The sequence below is a fragment of the Aythya fuligula genome, chromosome 15 (genome assembly GCF_009819795.1).
Source record: "Aythya fuligula isolate bAytFul2 chromosome 15, bAytFul2.pri, whole genome shotgun sequence".
NCBI classification, from domain to species: Eukaryota; Metazoa; Chordata; class Aves; order Anseriformes; family Anatidae; genus Aythya; species Aythya fuligula.
Window position 1 is genome coordinate 4,283,844 of NC_045573.1, and position 17,163 is coordinate 4,301,006.

General features: G+C 38.0%; 1 protein-coding gene across 3 annotated transcripts in view; it reads right to left on the reverse strand.

The window, feature by feature from the left end:
- Positions 1–17,163, reverse strand: part of SDK1 (sidekick cell adhesion molecule 1) — a 387,420-nt gene that overhangs the window by 141,437 nt on the left and 228,820 nt on the right. For all 3 annotated transcript variants that reach the window (XM_032197267.1, XM_032197266.1, XM_032197268.1), the window contains 3 exons: positions 10,269–10,380; positions 9,062–9,252; positions 255–338 (listed from right to left, as the gene is read on the reverse strand). In XM_032197267.1, the coding sequence (XP_032053158.1) occupies positions 255–338; positions 9,062–9,252; positions 10,269–10,380 (387 nt within the window). The remainder of the gene's footprint in view (positions 1–254; positions 339–9,061; positions 9,253–10,268; positions 10,381–17,163) is intronic.

The window sequence follows — 17,163 nt, forward strand, 5'->3', positions numbered from 1 at the left end:
TGAAACCATAGTCTTACTTCAGCTAATTTATTGGCTCAATACACTAATGTTTGCTATGAAGCAATTTATGGCAGATTTTCCAAAGGCAAATGTCCTGTCCGTCCCCCCCCCCCCCCCCCCCGTTGTACCTGGATCTGGCAGAGTTAGCAATAACGCACAGACCTCAAGACATTAAAAGCTGACAAAAGATGCATTCTTCAGAACAGGATATCCATCTACCTGTCATCCGAGGTACAATACTTCTGCACACTCACCCATCGCTTGGCACAAGATGTCCACATCTTTCTCCACTTCAGCCAAAATCACGCTCTCAGGTTCAGCAGTAAAATATGGTGGTTCTTCAAAACACAGAAAACAAAGAGAAGTAAACAAAGAAACCCACAGCAAAATGAAAATAGGTATTGATTAAAGACATTCATATGATGTCTCCATAGACATTGTATTTAATGTGCTGTATTATGAACTGTCTAGCTTGTCTAAGTTTGTCTCTACTCGGAGGCTTTTTTTTTTTTGGTAGTAAAAGCATCATAAAAAAGCCAACAAATTTTTGCTTTGCTGAGTATGAATTCAAAAGACTTGAGTCAATGTTCAGTAAGATTTAGCATTTTGCACTGCAAATTAATACTCAGAGCAGGGGCTACTTTTCATTTTATAGGTCTGAATCATGGAACATTTTAATTCTTCATTCAGAAAGGCCCTCCCGAGAGGTTTATAAAGGTTTATATTTACAACTTAGCATTTTATAGGATAGTTTGCTTCAGTATCTAAACTGAATTCAACCTCATGAAGGCATGAAGCATGTCAAATAAAGTGCCATAGTATGTCAGAAAGCCAACATCAGAGGATAAATGCAGTATAATTAAAAAAATTCTTCTCAACTGTTTTATTTCTTGAAAGCAAACAGATTTAATGCTTTAATTGAAGTTATAGTAATAATCATAAAAAGCCACACTTTATCGTTAGGACTAAAGAAAAGATATTAGACGTTTAATTAAACAAAGACAAGATTCCAGAAACTACAGTATTCTGTCATGTTACTTTCTTTTCTATGCAGCATAAAATTGAAGAGCATCATGTCAAAGTCCCACAGGCATTAAGGTTGCAGTAATTATCATGGTAACTAAAAACTGTCATAGTCTGTTCAATGCAATTATCATCCGAATACTGTTTTTAGACGCATTTTATTTGATTATAACTAGAATTCTATTGTAGCAATCACAAACTCAGTGCTAAGTTTTAGAAAACACAGAAAAGATAAAATAAGTAGCTTGTATGAACAAGTTACTTGTATTTTCATTTCAAAGAATTCAAGGATGTTTGAAAAAATGTAGCAAGCCACAAGGTCATCTGAGCTGATTTCTCAAATCTCTTCCCCAACTGTATGTTAAAACTGGATGTGCAGTTTGTATTATTGATAGGATGTTGGTATGTTCATAAATGAAAACAAAGTCATATTATTTTACTCCACAAATACCTGCTGTATCTCCTGCCACCACCTATAGTATAGCAAGTGTTGCCATCATCATCTCAGAGTGAAACGCCAGCAGGCACACAACACTAAGCACTAGGACTGGACTGCAGAGCCCTCCCTCCCCACCCCAGAGCAGTCCTTCCCGCTAACTACAATAAAATATTTGCTCGAGTGTACAGAACTGGGGCTTCATTTGGGCACCAATGGATATTACCACTCTGTATTAATTCCAAATAAAGTCAATCAATATTAGTCTTCAAAATCCTGCGCTGAGGAGAATGTGAGGTTGCAAAATAGCTTGGAATATTAATTTACCCAGCAAAACCAATAAAACAAGCTACATGATTTATTATATTCTAATAATATACATGTGTTAACATTATTGATCCTCGCTGCCTAAATATAACGTTATTAATAAACATGCATAAGTTGTGATTTATTGCATATGATCTCATGCATTAATCTAAACAACAAATTGAAAAGCTGAACATTTAATTGAAATTCTCTGACGGCACACAGCGCTTGACATGTTTGATCATCAAAGTTGCCAAGTCCTCTACAATACGACTAAGTCCATGTTTAATTATGAATATGCTCTCCTATCTCACTGCCATCCACCAAGCTTTGTCTGAAGTTTCTGCTCTGCTTTGCAGAATTTTAACTTTTCGACTTCTGAGCTTTTAGCTTAGTCTCATTACTTATCTATATGTCTGGACGCACAGATCCACGTCCATCTGTCCATCTTTGTTAAAACAAAATTTGAGTCTTTCCTTCTGTGTCAATTTAATTTGATTGAGAGGAGAAACAGAGGGAAAAGGTGGCCAAACCAGCATCCAAAGGAGCAAGACAGCACCAAGACACACACGCCCCTACCTAGACATTCGCTTCTAACTCTGGGCTTCTACAAATGTCTCTTCAGCCAGTGAGGTTCAAGCATATTTTCCTCCTTTCAGGGAAGTCACGGAGTACACCTCTTGCACCCTCCCTTTTTATAAGGCACTCTGACCTTAACAGGCCAAGTTTTAACTTGGCAACCTTCGGCTGCCAGCTCTCAAACTTTCTCCTAGATCAGCAACATATTCACACACCAGTGATAAATCTGAAGATTTATCTTCAGCATGGGCCCGCAGTCCACCTGCAAAGCATTTAATGTGACCTCAAAGATGCCATTAGTGCCAAGACCACTTCTTATGAACTCCTGTTGCACAGTTCCTGCAGTTACACTTGGCATATTTATACAGTGTTTTCCCAGTCACTCCCCCAAAACTTTATCCTACAGTCTGTGCTCCTTCCTTTAAATCCCATACAGGCTGTTATGTTACCCTCAAAGAAATTTACTATATTAAGAGATGCTTATGTGAGCTTATCAAGCAATGAATTGCCTGACAAGGAACTTGAAGTCACTGACAACTGTCACTTAGCAAATAGGACTGTTATGTTATAAAAGGAAGATTCACGTTGGCTTTTTTGAAAGCAGAAGGAAGAAACTGAAGCAGACAAGACAGAAAAAGAGCAGGAGAAGCAGAAAGATGCAATCTAAAGGCCACAGACAGTTCCCAGAGTACTTTCAGGGTGTAGGTATGCCAACAGATATGACTTCCAGTCTTCATCAAGACCAGACCCACTTTTTCCCTTACCCTAAAGCCTGCTGAGCTCAATTCTCACAGCCACTCCAGCAGCTGGAAGCTCTGCTAAATGCTGCAATTGGCATACGAGGGGTAGAGAGGCTGAGGCAACAACTGCATGCAGAGCTCTCAGATATTATTCTTGTGAGATAAGTGCAGATACAGAAACACTTCCAGAAGCAGTTCCACAATATACTGATTGGTAACTACCTGCCGCTGCTGCCTGGAAGTAAAGACAAGCCTGGATGCCAAGACAAGACTAAACTGTAAGGGAATTCTGAGAGATCTATAATACCTTGTGGACAATAGTGCTGTTGCATCCCAAGTCTAATAGACATGGAAAATTGGTCTAAGTGATTTAAGGCACGAAAGAATCCCAGCAGTACTGCTGGGGGCATACTCTTAGGGCTATGTGTGAAATGAAGCAGTGATTGCCATGCAAGCTGGGCTACTTTTCCACAAGCTGTGTCCCTCATGTTAGCAACACAAATGCTCAAAAGGTCCTTTGCAAGCTCCAGTGTGCTTGCTTACTCTGCTGGGTAGCAAGGGTCTACGGCTTCAACAGAACCCAGGTGTAGATGAAATTAAGGCAAAACAGCTGTAGTTACACGTCATGGACCACTAAGATCTAGGCTCCCCACATTTTACATGTGTCAGATTCATGATCTGCACATCAGGTGTGTGCCTAAAGGCCTGCAGGCCCAGCATAAATTGCTAGTGAAAAATTCCTGGGATCTGAATTTGGGTGCTACACACCAGCTGGTGAAAAACTGTCAGAAAGAGGCCATAAAAATGCTGCAGTATTTGTAGGGGTCAGATGGCATTCTGAAGGGGTATTCTGGTTGTCTGTATATATGACTCTATTACATATTTATAAGGCTTGGTTTGAATCACACTGTGCAAATTTGAACATTTATTGTTGTAGACAATAATCATGTGATGAAATTTAATGTGTGTGGTGAAATTAGAATGTCTTCCAAACTATATAACATGCCAGACGCAAGCCCCCAGACACAGCAGTTTCTAGGAGCAACAGTCATCTGCTGGTACCAGGTCAAACATTTGATTTAAATTATAGAATCACAGTAGTTAGAACAGGGAAGGACCTATTACAACGAGTTCACCCTGCTGGCACTGCAGCATCCTATGCAATGAGAGGGGGTCACATCTCATATTAGACAATGAAATGGATACTATATTGTTCGGATATTGTTTTGGTGTTTGAGTGATTTTAACTAAAAGGTCAAGAACAAGCAAAGGGGAAAAAAGAATATTTGAATATAAATGCATGCTTTTAATAGTTGTCGAAGGTTTCAGGTTTTTTTTTTTTTTTTTGCACTACAGAAATCATTGAAAAGATAGCCGCTTTGCAAAGCCCCTGGGAGCCTGCAAAATTTGATACTGTTCTAACTTCCCCCACGCAGAGTTACATGGTCACTGATTTTAACATTCAAAAGACAGCAGTCAGCATCCATTACATACCCTTCAAGCTGCATTGGAGATGTGTGACTTAATCCTAGATACATACATGAAAGTCAGAAAGAACAGAGAAAGCCCCAGGGGCTCCTCCAAAGCTGAAATTCCTGCATCACTCAACTTCAGGCCTGAATATTTAAGGAGAAAATTGAGCCCTAAACATGGAAGCCTTTCTCTAACATTAGCATAAACTAATTTATTTGGGGAATATCCTATAAAGAAAGTGGAACTGCGAACTTGAGAGCCGCTTGTAGGTAACCAGGTCCCTAACTCCAGACAGCAGATCAGACTGCCTGTGCTGGGAGATGAGCCACGTTATATATGCAGGTGTAACAGATTCCTTGAAGGAGGATTTGTCTTTGCACGAATATCATGTTAAAACAGAAACAGATAAAAAGGTACTCCTTGTTTCTTGCTTTCTGCACTGCATTCTCTCAATCATGGAAAACAATCCTGTTGAAGGAGCAACTATTTTAAAAAACAGATACAATTATTACATCTGGGGATCTACGGGATATGACTAACTCCCCTACCGTTAGCTGCTGTCTGTGCATTGAAAAATCTCGTAACAGCCCAGGAAACACACCTCCTGTCTGCAGAACTGACAGAAAGGGGAATTTCTCATGAATGTCACAGCCAGAACTGAAGTTCCAAAAAGTCCCCTTGTGGGATAGACCCCATGGGCATTTGGGCCCAACATGCAGGGAGATCTCTGTGGTGCACCACACCAAAAAATTGACAACTCAAGTCTAGACATGTCCAAAGAGACTTTATATTTTAAGTTTTCCTGAAAACTCTTTTTCTTATGTGCCATACAGGAGCACAACCATTGTGGCCTTTTCTTAAGCACAATGTATGAGCACAAACATCATGGAAAAATTCTTCACTCTGCTTTCAAGACATGGTTTGTAGTGTTTCTAAGTTTCCAAACAAGAACCACAAGAGCTATTGGGTCCAGAGAACTGAGCACAAAGTTTTGAGGTGGCTAGCAGTCAACGTTGCAAGTTCAGTTCAAATTCACAAACAAGAGCAAGCCACAAAGAAGGCCCTTCTGCATCTCCAGGCTTGCTCCTGGAGAAGTACAGTGAAGGAGGAATATCCCCACAGTTCCTCTCATAGTCCAGCCAGGTGGGCTCTCCATGCTAACGTTATAACATTTCTGCTGTATTCCTGAATCCCAGAGCCCTGTGAAGTGGTATCCTTCCCATTTGGTGAAAACCAGGGTAGCCTTTAAAAAAGAGAGACACCTATTATGCTCCCCTATCGTCCTATTTTCAGAAAGTCACATACCCAGCTGAGATACAAAATTCTCTCTTGAAAACACCAAGATGAGAATAATATATCTACTAATACAGTTCTTTCAGGCACAAAACTGCTCCAAAAAGAAGGAAAATGCTCAACTGTGATTCCACTTCATTCCAACAGTCCTTTGGATAGGCCAACAGGGCTTCAACACTCAGTTCTGGGCAATACTTCATCATACAAAGCCATTCCTTCTCCTTGTTTTCTTCCTCATTTTATTTTGATTTTACTTTCTGACTGCATCTGACTTAAAGAGCAGTATAGTTTTCATGTAGTGGAAGGGATTCATTTCTTGTTCTCTTAAGCTCCGAAAATTCATAATTTCCCAAAGAACAATCACTTAAAAAATGATGATTGCAATTTGTCGCTAACAGAACTTGCAGAACCAGAGCAAAAGAATTTAAAATTCGTTCAGTCTCCAAATTGGTTTGCTCATGAGAGGACTCCTTAAATTACTTAATCTTCAAACTGTTAGTGATAAAACAAATGTGCTCTTATCTAATCTGCAACAAATCTTCCCCAAACTGTTACTCTGCCAACTAAGGAACATGCTACCCTTTAAAAATTTATAACAACTGCAGCTAATAAAACCAGAGTTTGGAACCACCTCAGTTTATCTTTGCTGGAACAATATGAAGATGTCAGAAAGCTTTCTGCCACATCCAGAAGAAAATTGCAGTGCAGCACAAGACTACAGGATATTCTTCTTGCTCATGCAGTATTATTCTACTGCATTAGATATTCAGAATTTTTCAAATGCTAGTGTGATTTTAATTTAAAAAACTAAGATGTACTCTCAGAAGTAATACTGTAGGTCACAAATAATAATTTGAACTGAGTGCATGCCTTTGTACTAAATTCCACTGCCTTTTAATACAGCTCTTGTCACCATCTGGGTACACACTCAAATTATGTTATTTCCTTTAGTTAGGAAAGTCAAGGACTGATATATTTGTAAAATAAATAATAAAATCCATGATTAACTCAATATCTGTGATAGCTTTGATGCATCTTTTTATTACTACCTCTTTTCCACCTGTTAATAGCAATATTTTTTTCTATCAATCCACAAAAGCTCCTATTACCATACTATTGAGTGTCTCTATTTGATTTACCCAAATCATTTTGAAAACAAACCTCTTCTATTAACACAAATTCATTTTTCTGTTAGTCAAGACCCTTATTTAGTCCATGCTGTATTATTCTGCAGAGAACAGCTCATTATCAGGTCACTATCAACATGTACACACTGTAAGTATTTTATGCATGCAAATGGACAAGCATACTTGAGTCTCTGTGAGTACTACTCCAACAGACTACAAGGGACATACTACAAAAAATCCTTAGGTTTGGTTCTCATCTGTACTTTCCCCTAGAACCCATTCCTTGACTAATTAAACAATGCCTGAATCCATTCAAGAATTCTAAGGCTGAATATAAGTTATGCCATTAACTATTAATCCTATGATTTGGCTTCCTGTTTTGAATTAGATCCATCCTGCAGCTTGAGAAACTTATAAATAAATCTATCAGGCTTTGCTGACACATTGAGTAAACACCTGCAACTGAAGTGTCTTGTTCCATCAGAAGGAAATAAAAGTAATGGGTAACCAATTTGTTTCTGCTTTCTTTCATCTGCTTGTTCTTATCTACAGGCCTTTTCATAACTTCATTCCCTGACAGCCCCCTAAAACTGGATAAGAAATAAATAAAACATCTAAAAATAAGAGAAGAGATAAGCTACTAAATAAAGGCAGCAATGCTATTTTAATATCATTTCCCAGTGATCGCTCCTCAGTTTTATTGTAACTGTATTTAAGAATCTTTTACCTTAACTGAGAGGCTGCTTTAAGTATTGTATTAGGCTGGATCTGCCACCACAGCAGCAAAATTAAACTAGTTACAATAAAATCTTATGAATAAAGGAGAGTTTAAACCAAAACCATAAATCAGTGAAATCCGTCTCTGCTCCTTAACGGGTAGGAAAGCTGTGAGGTAATTCTAAGAAAAGAAGTATAAAGAAAAAGACTGGAACCAAACTTCATCCAGTAGGTAATAAATATAATGGAGACACAATGCTACAGATGAACCTGGAGCACAGCTTTGTAGAGAGAAGAGCTGTTTTCTCATTTAGCATGAACTACTTTAAATTACTTTAGTAGAATACAGACCATACAGTGGAGTCGTTAAAATTGTATTTTCTGAAGTCTGAAAGAGTGTAAAGAATTGTTGTGATGAATTCTCACTGCAAGGCACTACAGAAATTCATGTTCATGAATTCTGATCACTAAGACCTGTATCATTGCCAAAGCAATACCCTGTCCAGGACATTCGCAGTTGCTACTGGGACTATTATATAAAAGCTAGACTTGACACAATCAGCTCTGGCTTATTGTTTTAAAACATTTCCTTTATCCTAAAAATACCAAGCAAACCTCTGTGCAGTGTCCAGTGAGCTCATTTGTGCTGTAATATCAGAACATGACAGACGTGGTAGCTAGGTTTTCAAACGACAACCCCCCTGCTACAGCAAAATTCCAGCAGGGAGGTGATAGTGGAAAAAGGCCAGCCCCTCCATCAAGAAAGGGCTGAAAAGCACTAATGTTCCTTTAAAACCTTTAAGTCCAAAGCTTCTCTTGGAGTTGGAGGTCAGGCATGTAGCATTCATTTTAATGTTATTTTCTTCTCCCTTTTCTTCCCTCAGTAAAGACGTCTGCCTGCCTGTGAGCTCAGGAATGTCCTTGGCCCCCTGACTGGCACTTGCAACAGACGATGCACAGAAGTGCACCTAAAAGGCTTCTTTCAGAAATACTGGCACTTGACATATTAGAACTAGATGTAAGCAAGCCAGGAGTTAATCAGGGTTTAATGCAGCTAAAAGCCGAGATGGGGAAGCTACACAATAAGGATTTTACTACTGTTTCCCCAACTTCTGATTAAATGTATAGTTTCAGAAGAGATTCAGAATCAGATCAGTGTTTAAAAGTATCTATTTGATGAATTTATATTCATGGGGAAGAACTGCTGGATTAATTTGGAAGATAACCCCCTTCCACCTCTTTTGTTTTGTTCTCTGAAGAGAGGTTCAAATGTAAGGTCAATGAAATATTAAAATATCAATTTTATTTCCTACTATACCTCAGTCCATAGCCTATTTTACTAAAAAATGCAGTGCATTGAGAATTACCTATTATAGAAAGGAAGGCATTTGCTCTCGCTGGTTCCTCTGTGCTGTCTCTCAATTTTGCTTCACAGAAGTACATCCCAACATCAGCGGAGGTTGGGTTGGTGATAGTGAGTCGTCTCCCAAAACTGCTAATTCCACTGGTTATTTTTATTCCATTTCTCTTCCAAGTCATGCTTAGTTTCTCAATGGGTCTACCAAGGTTTAAAAATAAACAAAGAAAGAAAGAAAGAAAAAAAGAAAGAAAGAAAGAAAGAAAGATAAAACATCTTACAGAATAATCTTTTCTATAGCTACATACAGATTATAAAAACTTCCTTTATACCCTATTAATCTATTAGCTGAATATCTAATATCTAATCTAGCTTTATCCCCTATTAGCTACTCAGAAATAAACGTGTATGTAACTTCCACACACTACTCAAGTAGCATAATGCAAGTACACCTAACTGATATGGCAATGGAAATTAAGTACTAATAATTTGATTTCTCTAAGCAAAAGGAGTAAATACTGTTATGGGAATCAGCTGCATGGGAAGTGCTTTCATTATAACTCAATTAGCAAGAAAATATTAACCATATCAAGAACATCTCTGCCCTCAGAGGATAAAGCAAATCAGTTGGTCTCCTATCATGTGAAGACCTCAACTATTCACTTCCTCCAGAATTCAGTGCTGTGGAAGGCTAACTAGACGGAAACAGCCACATGCACAGAACAAATGCTGTGAACCCTGTTACGGTGCATTATGAACAGTTGAGCAATAATCACTGTAAACTAACAACATCTGTAAGAAATTACTCCATAGGAGAGCCTCCCTAATTTATTTACTTGGAAACACAGACTGTTAATTTAAACAGTATCACCTTCCGTGTCAGTACGCAATACAGCTGAAATATTATTAAACCTTAACATAATTATTTCCTTAAGATAACATTTGCTGCTTGAACAACTATACTTCTTTACTGTGTATGTAACAGGTAGAAAAGTAACTCACTCTATATCCTTATTTTGCCAAAAAAAATCAATGCTTAATTCAGTAATGTTGGACAAATAAGATTATTTGTAAGGTTACTTTGAAGAGCAAGCGACATGCTGCATGAGGCTTCAGTCGTTAAAATAACAAAAAATGAAAAGAACTTCCTATGTCCTTTCCAATAAAGGACAGGCCATTAAAATTAGTTGCTTATAACCCCACTGCTTTTACAGTACCTTGCATTGGCCACACATTCCAGGGTAATTTCACTGCTCCCTGCTATGACGCTAGTATTTTGTGGAGGGATTACAATGACAGGAGCCATGGTGTCAGAGAGGTCTACGGCATCTGCACGGGCAGAAAAGAAATATAGTTGTGAATACTCTATACATCTGCAAACAGCAAGGACTGAAACATTTCAGGTAAAGGATCTTGTCAAGTGACACAGCTGCAAATTTCACTCTTCAGCCTCAGCACCCCCTTTTAATCTCCTCATTAAAGGGAGATCTTCAGCATGACCATTTCTGATGGCTTTCATTATACTGTACAAACACACTGTTTCAATACACCCAGCTTGGCATCATTCAAAACACACACAGCTCACCAGAACTGCTCCCAGATGGAGTGCAGAGGCCATTCTCAAATAGAAAGCAAATAAATTAAGCATCCTAAAGGTTTTCTATTGTTGAGCACTTTTATTTTTATCAAACACTTGCTGACTTTTATTTTTAAGACCGTTTCATGTTTTGTTTAATCTTAGCACTTCCATACCATTTCAAAAGAGTCTGCCAATACTCATGTTAGTTCTTTAAAAAGATTTTACACACTGGGGAACAAATATAAAATTAACAAAGCAGCATATCACAGCAACTTCAATCCCCTTTTCTTATCAGGAAAGTAAATAACCCAAATCTGCTACTCTTTTGTGAGGCATCATACTGTAAATAATTTAGCTTATGCAACAGTCAGCAGACACTTAAAAAATGGTAAAAAGGCTGCTTGTAAATTTTCTCTGTATACATTTAGTAAGTGAATTAAAATACCCATGTATTCATAGGTACTTTGCTTCAAGCAACTCATTTGGGAAAGAAAAATTAGCTATTTTTTAGCTTGAATAAGAGAGTAATAAAAATTTCTAAAGACACAGAATCCAATAAGCAAATTATGGAGAAAAGTAATGAAAATAAAACTAAACTGATGCAAACCCAAGCCAATTCATCAAATATTTTCTGCAAGAGAGGCTAACCCATGCCCATTAACTGTGAAGTAGAATGGGAAACTGGCAAATGCAAGGTGTGAATCCTGATATCCTCTTTTAAGATACAGCCCTAAATAATAGCAAATAGATAGAAAATTCTTTGCTTATCCAATAACTGCATGCCAAAAGCCATTTCACATTCTACTTCCCTTATTAGATGGACAAAATTTTTAGTAATAGGGCTCAAAGTTCACGAGGTCAGCAGATCTCTGAACTGTTGAATGACAAAATTTTTACCTTTTGACACTTTTGTAATGGGTAGCAAATAGTTGACTAAGGGAGATGAAAGCATATAGAACAGTTCTAAAATTTCAGGAATACCATGTGCACGCCTGCATAAATTCAAGCATTCAAGGACAGTGCTTAAGGAAGGGGTAAGCACATACTTATTTCTTTCCATATGTATGCTCTGTTGACCTGACATGGCGTACATATTACAGCTTGCATAGGATCTCAGAAACCAAACTTGTTGTAGATTTTAGGTTTGTTTAGCAACATTCCTGGAAACATGACGTTATCAGGTCCCACATCTACTTTCTAAGAAGATTTCCATGGTGCTCTTAGAAGTACTCATGACAGTAATCGTCCAGATAGCAAATGAAAAAATATAAACCAAGTGCCAATCAGATTAGTAACTTGTTACTGATGAGAAGAAACCTCAGCATTACTGTTCACCGCTATTTCTGCGCAAGATGAAGGCTTACAACAGTAAATGCTAAAAGATCAACAAACAAGTTACTAATTTGGCAATGATCACCTCTTATCTCCATCTGGAAAAGAGGAAAACCGCTTGTTCAGCTTATCAGCTCCCCTGAAGAATGGCTCAACCACACTAAAAACAACCAAAGAACAGAAGCCAGCTTTGTTGTAACCTCTAAGAGTTCGCCACATGGGAAAGGCTCTTTGTGCAGTGAGCAGATAAGCAGGGGAAATAAGAGAACTTTCCTCTGCCTGCAACCAGGAAAACATGAGGTTTCTTTGACTTAATTGCTAACCATAACAAGAATCTAAGCAAGCTATGTGCATTTATTTATTATTTTTTGTTTTCTTTTCATACCATCCCTGAAACAAATATATTAAAAGCAGTCTTTTGATAAGGATTTTGAGTGGGTGAACTAATAAAGATGTTATACTGAGAGCTCACCAAAATGGCTATCACTTGGATTCTAAGTAAAATCCTACAAAGGTCAGCTGCAGATATAATGAGCATGAATATAAAACAACGTTTCCAAGTAATATCTAAACACTACCTAGACAGCATACGTATTCCTGTTTCATATTCAAAGGCTGTTTATGTTTCCCTTTGTGGCACAAAGAAACCACCTGCTGTAACTCAGTCCAGCCCTAGTCCTGCTAAATAAAACTCAACAAGGACATTCCCACGGCTCCTTGTGCAGCTTGCAGCTTTGTTTTGTGGCTGGTCAAAATATCAAAGGAGGAATTTAGTCTTACTTTACAGTAAAAATCTCAATAGGGCTGAAACATGGAATCTGTGTGTCCACCCCATCCTTTCAGAACCTCACTCCTTGTAAGAAATCCACAGGCTGGATATTAGAACAGCCAGGCTCCTAATCTAGATAAGGAGTAGCACTGTGATTTGGTTTCCACGATGTGATGCAGCAAATCAGACTTCAGCCTGGCTGTGGAAGGTAGAGAGCTATTTCAAACAATCAGATAATGAAAAACTACCCAGCCTTCTACGTTTCTTATCCTTCCTGTCAATAAGCCACTCCATCCCTCTCCTACTTCCAATGTACAGCACTGACGTGATTTTACTTGACTGGTGCTGCACTAAATTGCAATGCAGAATGTCACTGTTAGTAAACAGGTATTTTCTTTGAGAATCCTTTGTAGAAAACAATTGCATTTTTTCTTTTCTTCAATACTCCTTTATTTATTTATTTTTTACTTCATCAGACTCTTTGTTCTCTGTTTTCTACATCCTTGCCTCTGCTGTTTCTGCCTGCCTTTTCACCTCCTCTTCCTCTGCCTCCCTTTACTCAGGCAACTTCTCTGCCTTCATCACTGGTTATTTCCCTTCCCTCAATCCCGTGGTCCCCAATAGATAGTTCACATTATTAAAAGGCTGCTCAATTTCTCATGAATCCTTTATTTTAATGATTGAGCTTCAATCTCTCAGTTTCATATCCATTAGTAGGAAATATTTATTAAAGACACTGAAATGTGAGAGCAATACAAGGACATAGTTATAATAAGATGAATCCACTGTCAGGGGACCACCATTCCCACCCAAATTCCATTTTTTTTTCTGAAAGAAAAGATTTTTCCTTTCTATCTGCTTTCTGAGCCCCTTTACTCTGCTAAGAAAGCAGAGCAACATTAGGGAAAGACACTGACCCCAGGATTGCAGCCAAGGGATGCCTAACTGTTAGACATAACGAGTCTGTGGGAACTTGTAGGAAGCTGCAGAGATGAGAAGGAAAGGCACTGAAGATCACTTAAGGGATGTGCTTTTAATCTGATTCTAGTCCTGAAGAAAAGACTGGACAGAAGGACTGCCACAGGCAAGAGTCCTAATCCAGAAACGGAGCTTTCTCCAAGAAAGGGCTCTTTGCTTTATTTCACACTGCATCTATTTCAGCCCCAGCACTCACAGTACTTCCAGTCTTTCCTTTGCTTCTAAACTCATCAGACTGCCTGAATTACTACTGCTATCTCTCACGGCCCAAGAACCAAAATGCTTTTGGGACTGGCCCTAACCAATCTCTGAGGCTTGAGGCATGGAGGAACTTACCTCGGAGCCATTTCAGTGTTCCCACAACCAGCTGCTCATGAAGCAGCTCCTGAAATGCTGCCATTTACAGCCCAAAATATTAATGTAAACTAGCACCAATATTATTTTTCCATATTAAACAACAAGAAGAAGAGAGACAAAGGAAAGTGAAAACAGAAAGGGAAGATCTGGGGTCTTCCTGTCCCTTGGAACATAAACTCCCTCAAGACCGTGCAGAACATATGGCAGCTCTGCACCAAGCAGATATATTGAGGGAAGAGGAAAAAGGGCAAACACCTCTTGCACGGTCTATTTCTTTTTATCACCAGTGGCTGCGTATGACTGCACAACTCTGATCCTGGATCACACTGAACTTCCCCTTTTTCCCTTCCATCTGACCAGGAATGAAAGCTATCCCAGGTGGTCTGAAACATATATATATATATATATATATATATATATATATATATATATATATATATATTTAATACCTGTGTGCTGTGCAATTTTTAATTTCTGTTATTTAAGTATGATAATTATGTAGACTGCCCTATCATCTCAGGAAAGGCATAATCAGCATTTTTATCTCCCTATATACATTATCATATAAGGCTCAAGGAACTTTAAATATTACGATTTACAATTTATAAATATCCCAGACTTTGTCAAAGCCACTTGGGTGCTTAATTTTCCCAACAGAGATGAAATCTCACTCGGGCCATATGACTGAAGATACAAAATGTGCTTTCCCCTTCAAAAATGTATAAACATCAGCTCCTTTCCCCGGTCTTACATTATGGCACACAAAGTTTATCTACATCTGTGTTTGCAGCGCAGAATATTAAGAGCATTACTTCATGGATGCTCAAATTTTTCTCAGAGAGATACTGTGCCAACCAGCCTTAATAAAAGGTGAGAGAAAGCGTTTATCTCTTGAAAAGAAGTAATAGCTTGAGCTCAGACCTGAGAAAAAATGGCAAGTCTTATTTTTGAGGCTGAGATTAAATTGCTTATAGGTCCCAACCTGTTGATGACACTTAACACAAACGAGGTTATCATGAGCAAGAGGAGAGAGAATTGCCTAAAGAAACACCCTCATTTACATGGCATGGGGCAGAGACTGGAGCATGATGTCAACTGCTAGTCATTCCTACTATCAGTCTTAGTTACTACTGCAATTACTTCTCAGTGTCCTCTTGTCAGTGAAGAAGGAATTTCACCGGAATCAGTGTCCAAAAATGGATTTCCTTCTTTATGTTAGGAAATTCGTCGAAGGGAGAAAAATACTTTGCAGAAAAGATCACCAGTGTACTAGTACACCCTCCAGCTACTGGAGAAATTAAGTACTTCAGCAGAACTTTAAAAACAATTATAAATTAACCTGGAAGAAAAAAAAAATAAAAAACTTGCTATAAATTTCCTACAGACTTTCAGACTTGCATTGTATGCATTAGTGCCTTCTCATTTACTATGAGCTTCATTTACAAAATTATGGTTATTTTATTATAAAAAAACAGAATAGGAGGAAAGAGTCCAATACAAATAGCAAAAATATTACATATAATGGCATATTACATATTATGGCATCAAGAATGTATGGTCAGCCTATGTAACATGGAATATGATGAAAAAGGAGAAATGACACTCGTGGCACCTCAGAGATTGCTCAAGGGGAAAAAGACCTTAAAAACACAAACTATCCAATGGAATAGAATTAACTTTTTCTGTAATGAATTAATTCCTCTTTTCAGTACAAGATGCACAACAGGAATTGGATCCCGATCAATAACAGATTAATTTCCCTTCCCCTTTGCAGTACAAGATGCACAACATGACCTAGAGCCTGATCAACAGACTAGCAAATGCTGACAACCACCTGTCAGCCCACGAGAGAATCATTACACAAACAATAAAAAAAAAGGGTATTACCAATCATAAAACTCTACTTTAAAACACAGTTTATTTGTTCCCTACTTATTCGACTGTCTATTAACAGGTTATGCAATGGAAAAGTGTTAAGATAACAACTGTTACCATTTCATGTTCTCGCTTCTTTTCTAGCAAGGATGGTATGAATTTTCAAGAAAAGGGAAATGGGTGATGTTGCTGTACACCACTGTGTACAATACAGGTCTCTGCTTAGATCTCCAGACAAAGAAAAATAACAGATTTTCCTGCCTTGATCACATTTGTTTAGTTTGATAAATAACATTAGAACTCTACATGGAGTATTCTGAGACAAAAATATGTATGTATAAAATAATTAGCAATCTAATGACATAGAGTTGATATTTGAGGAGTTATTATGACTTGTCAGTACCCGCAGCTATCTTAAGAATTCCCAGACATGTAGGTATTATTTCTTATCTTCAAACCCTTGAGAAACTGGACTCTAGACTGAAAATAGTAAATAAGCAACAACATATAAACTTAGTTTTGTGGGTCAAACTTACAGCAAAAGCAGCCTAGTTGTTTGAATCAATCTCAGCAAGTGGATTCTTATATATACAACCTTTGTCTTGATCCAGACATCAGGAATGGTAACATATGAATAAAACACCAGATATGGAAAAGGTTTACAAAACACAGTACTAGCAAAACAAGCGAATGATCTAGGTCACTTATATTTATTGACTCAACATACTCCTGTCAATGTGACTAAGCTTTGCCCACATCAGATCAAGAATGATTAATTTCCACTGCAAGTAAACAAATAAACAAACAAAAAGTGAATAAAAGAAAACAATAACAACAAAATACAGCAAGTAGATCACAGATTAAATACATGGTGTTTGAGGGGGGATATAGTGAAGAGCAGCAGTTGCCAAAGATTTCATCAGCAACTGTTGAGAAAGCCTTGCCTAAATTCATCTTGGCTGAGTCACCCATGTCATAAAGCAGTCAAGTGTCTGAAACCCTCCACTCCTTGCTTTTTGATCCACCCCTTCTGGGCCCATGTGATGCACCATACGTGTTACAACAGGACTACTGATGCATTTAACTTTAAAAACTCAAGTTCCCCAAAGATGAAGATAATTAAGCTACAAGATGTATTTCATACAGTCAAGCTTGCAGTTCTGCAAGCAGTTCAAAATGTGCGTAACGTCAGGAACTTGCTGGTCGGTTTGAAGAGAAAGAA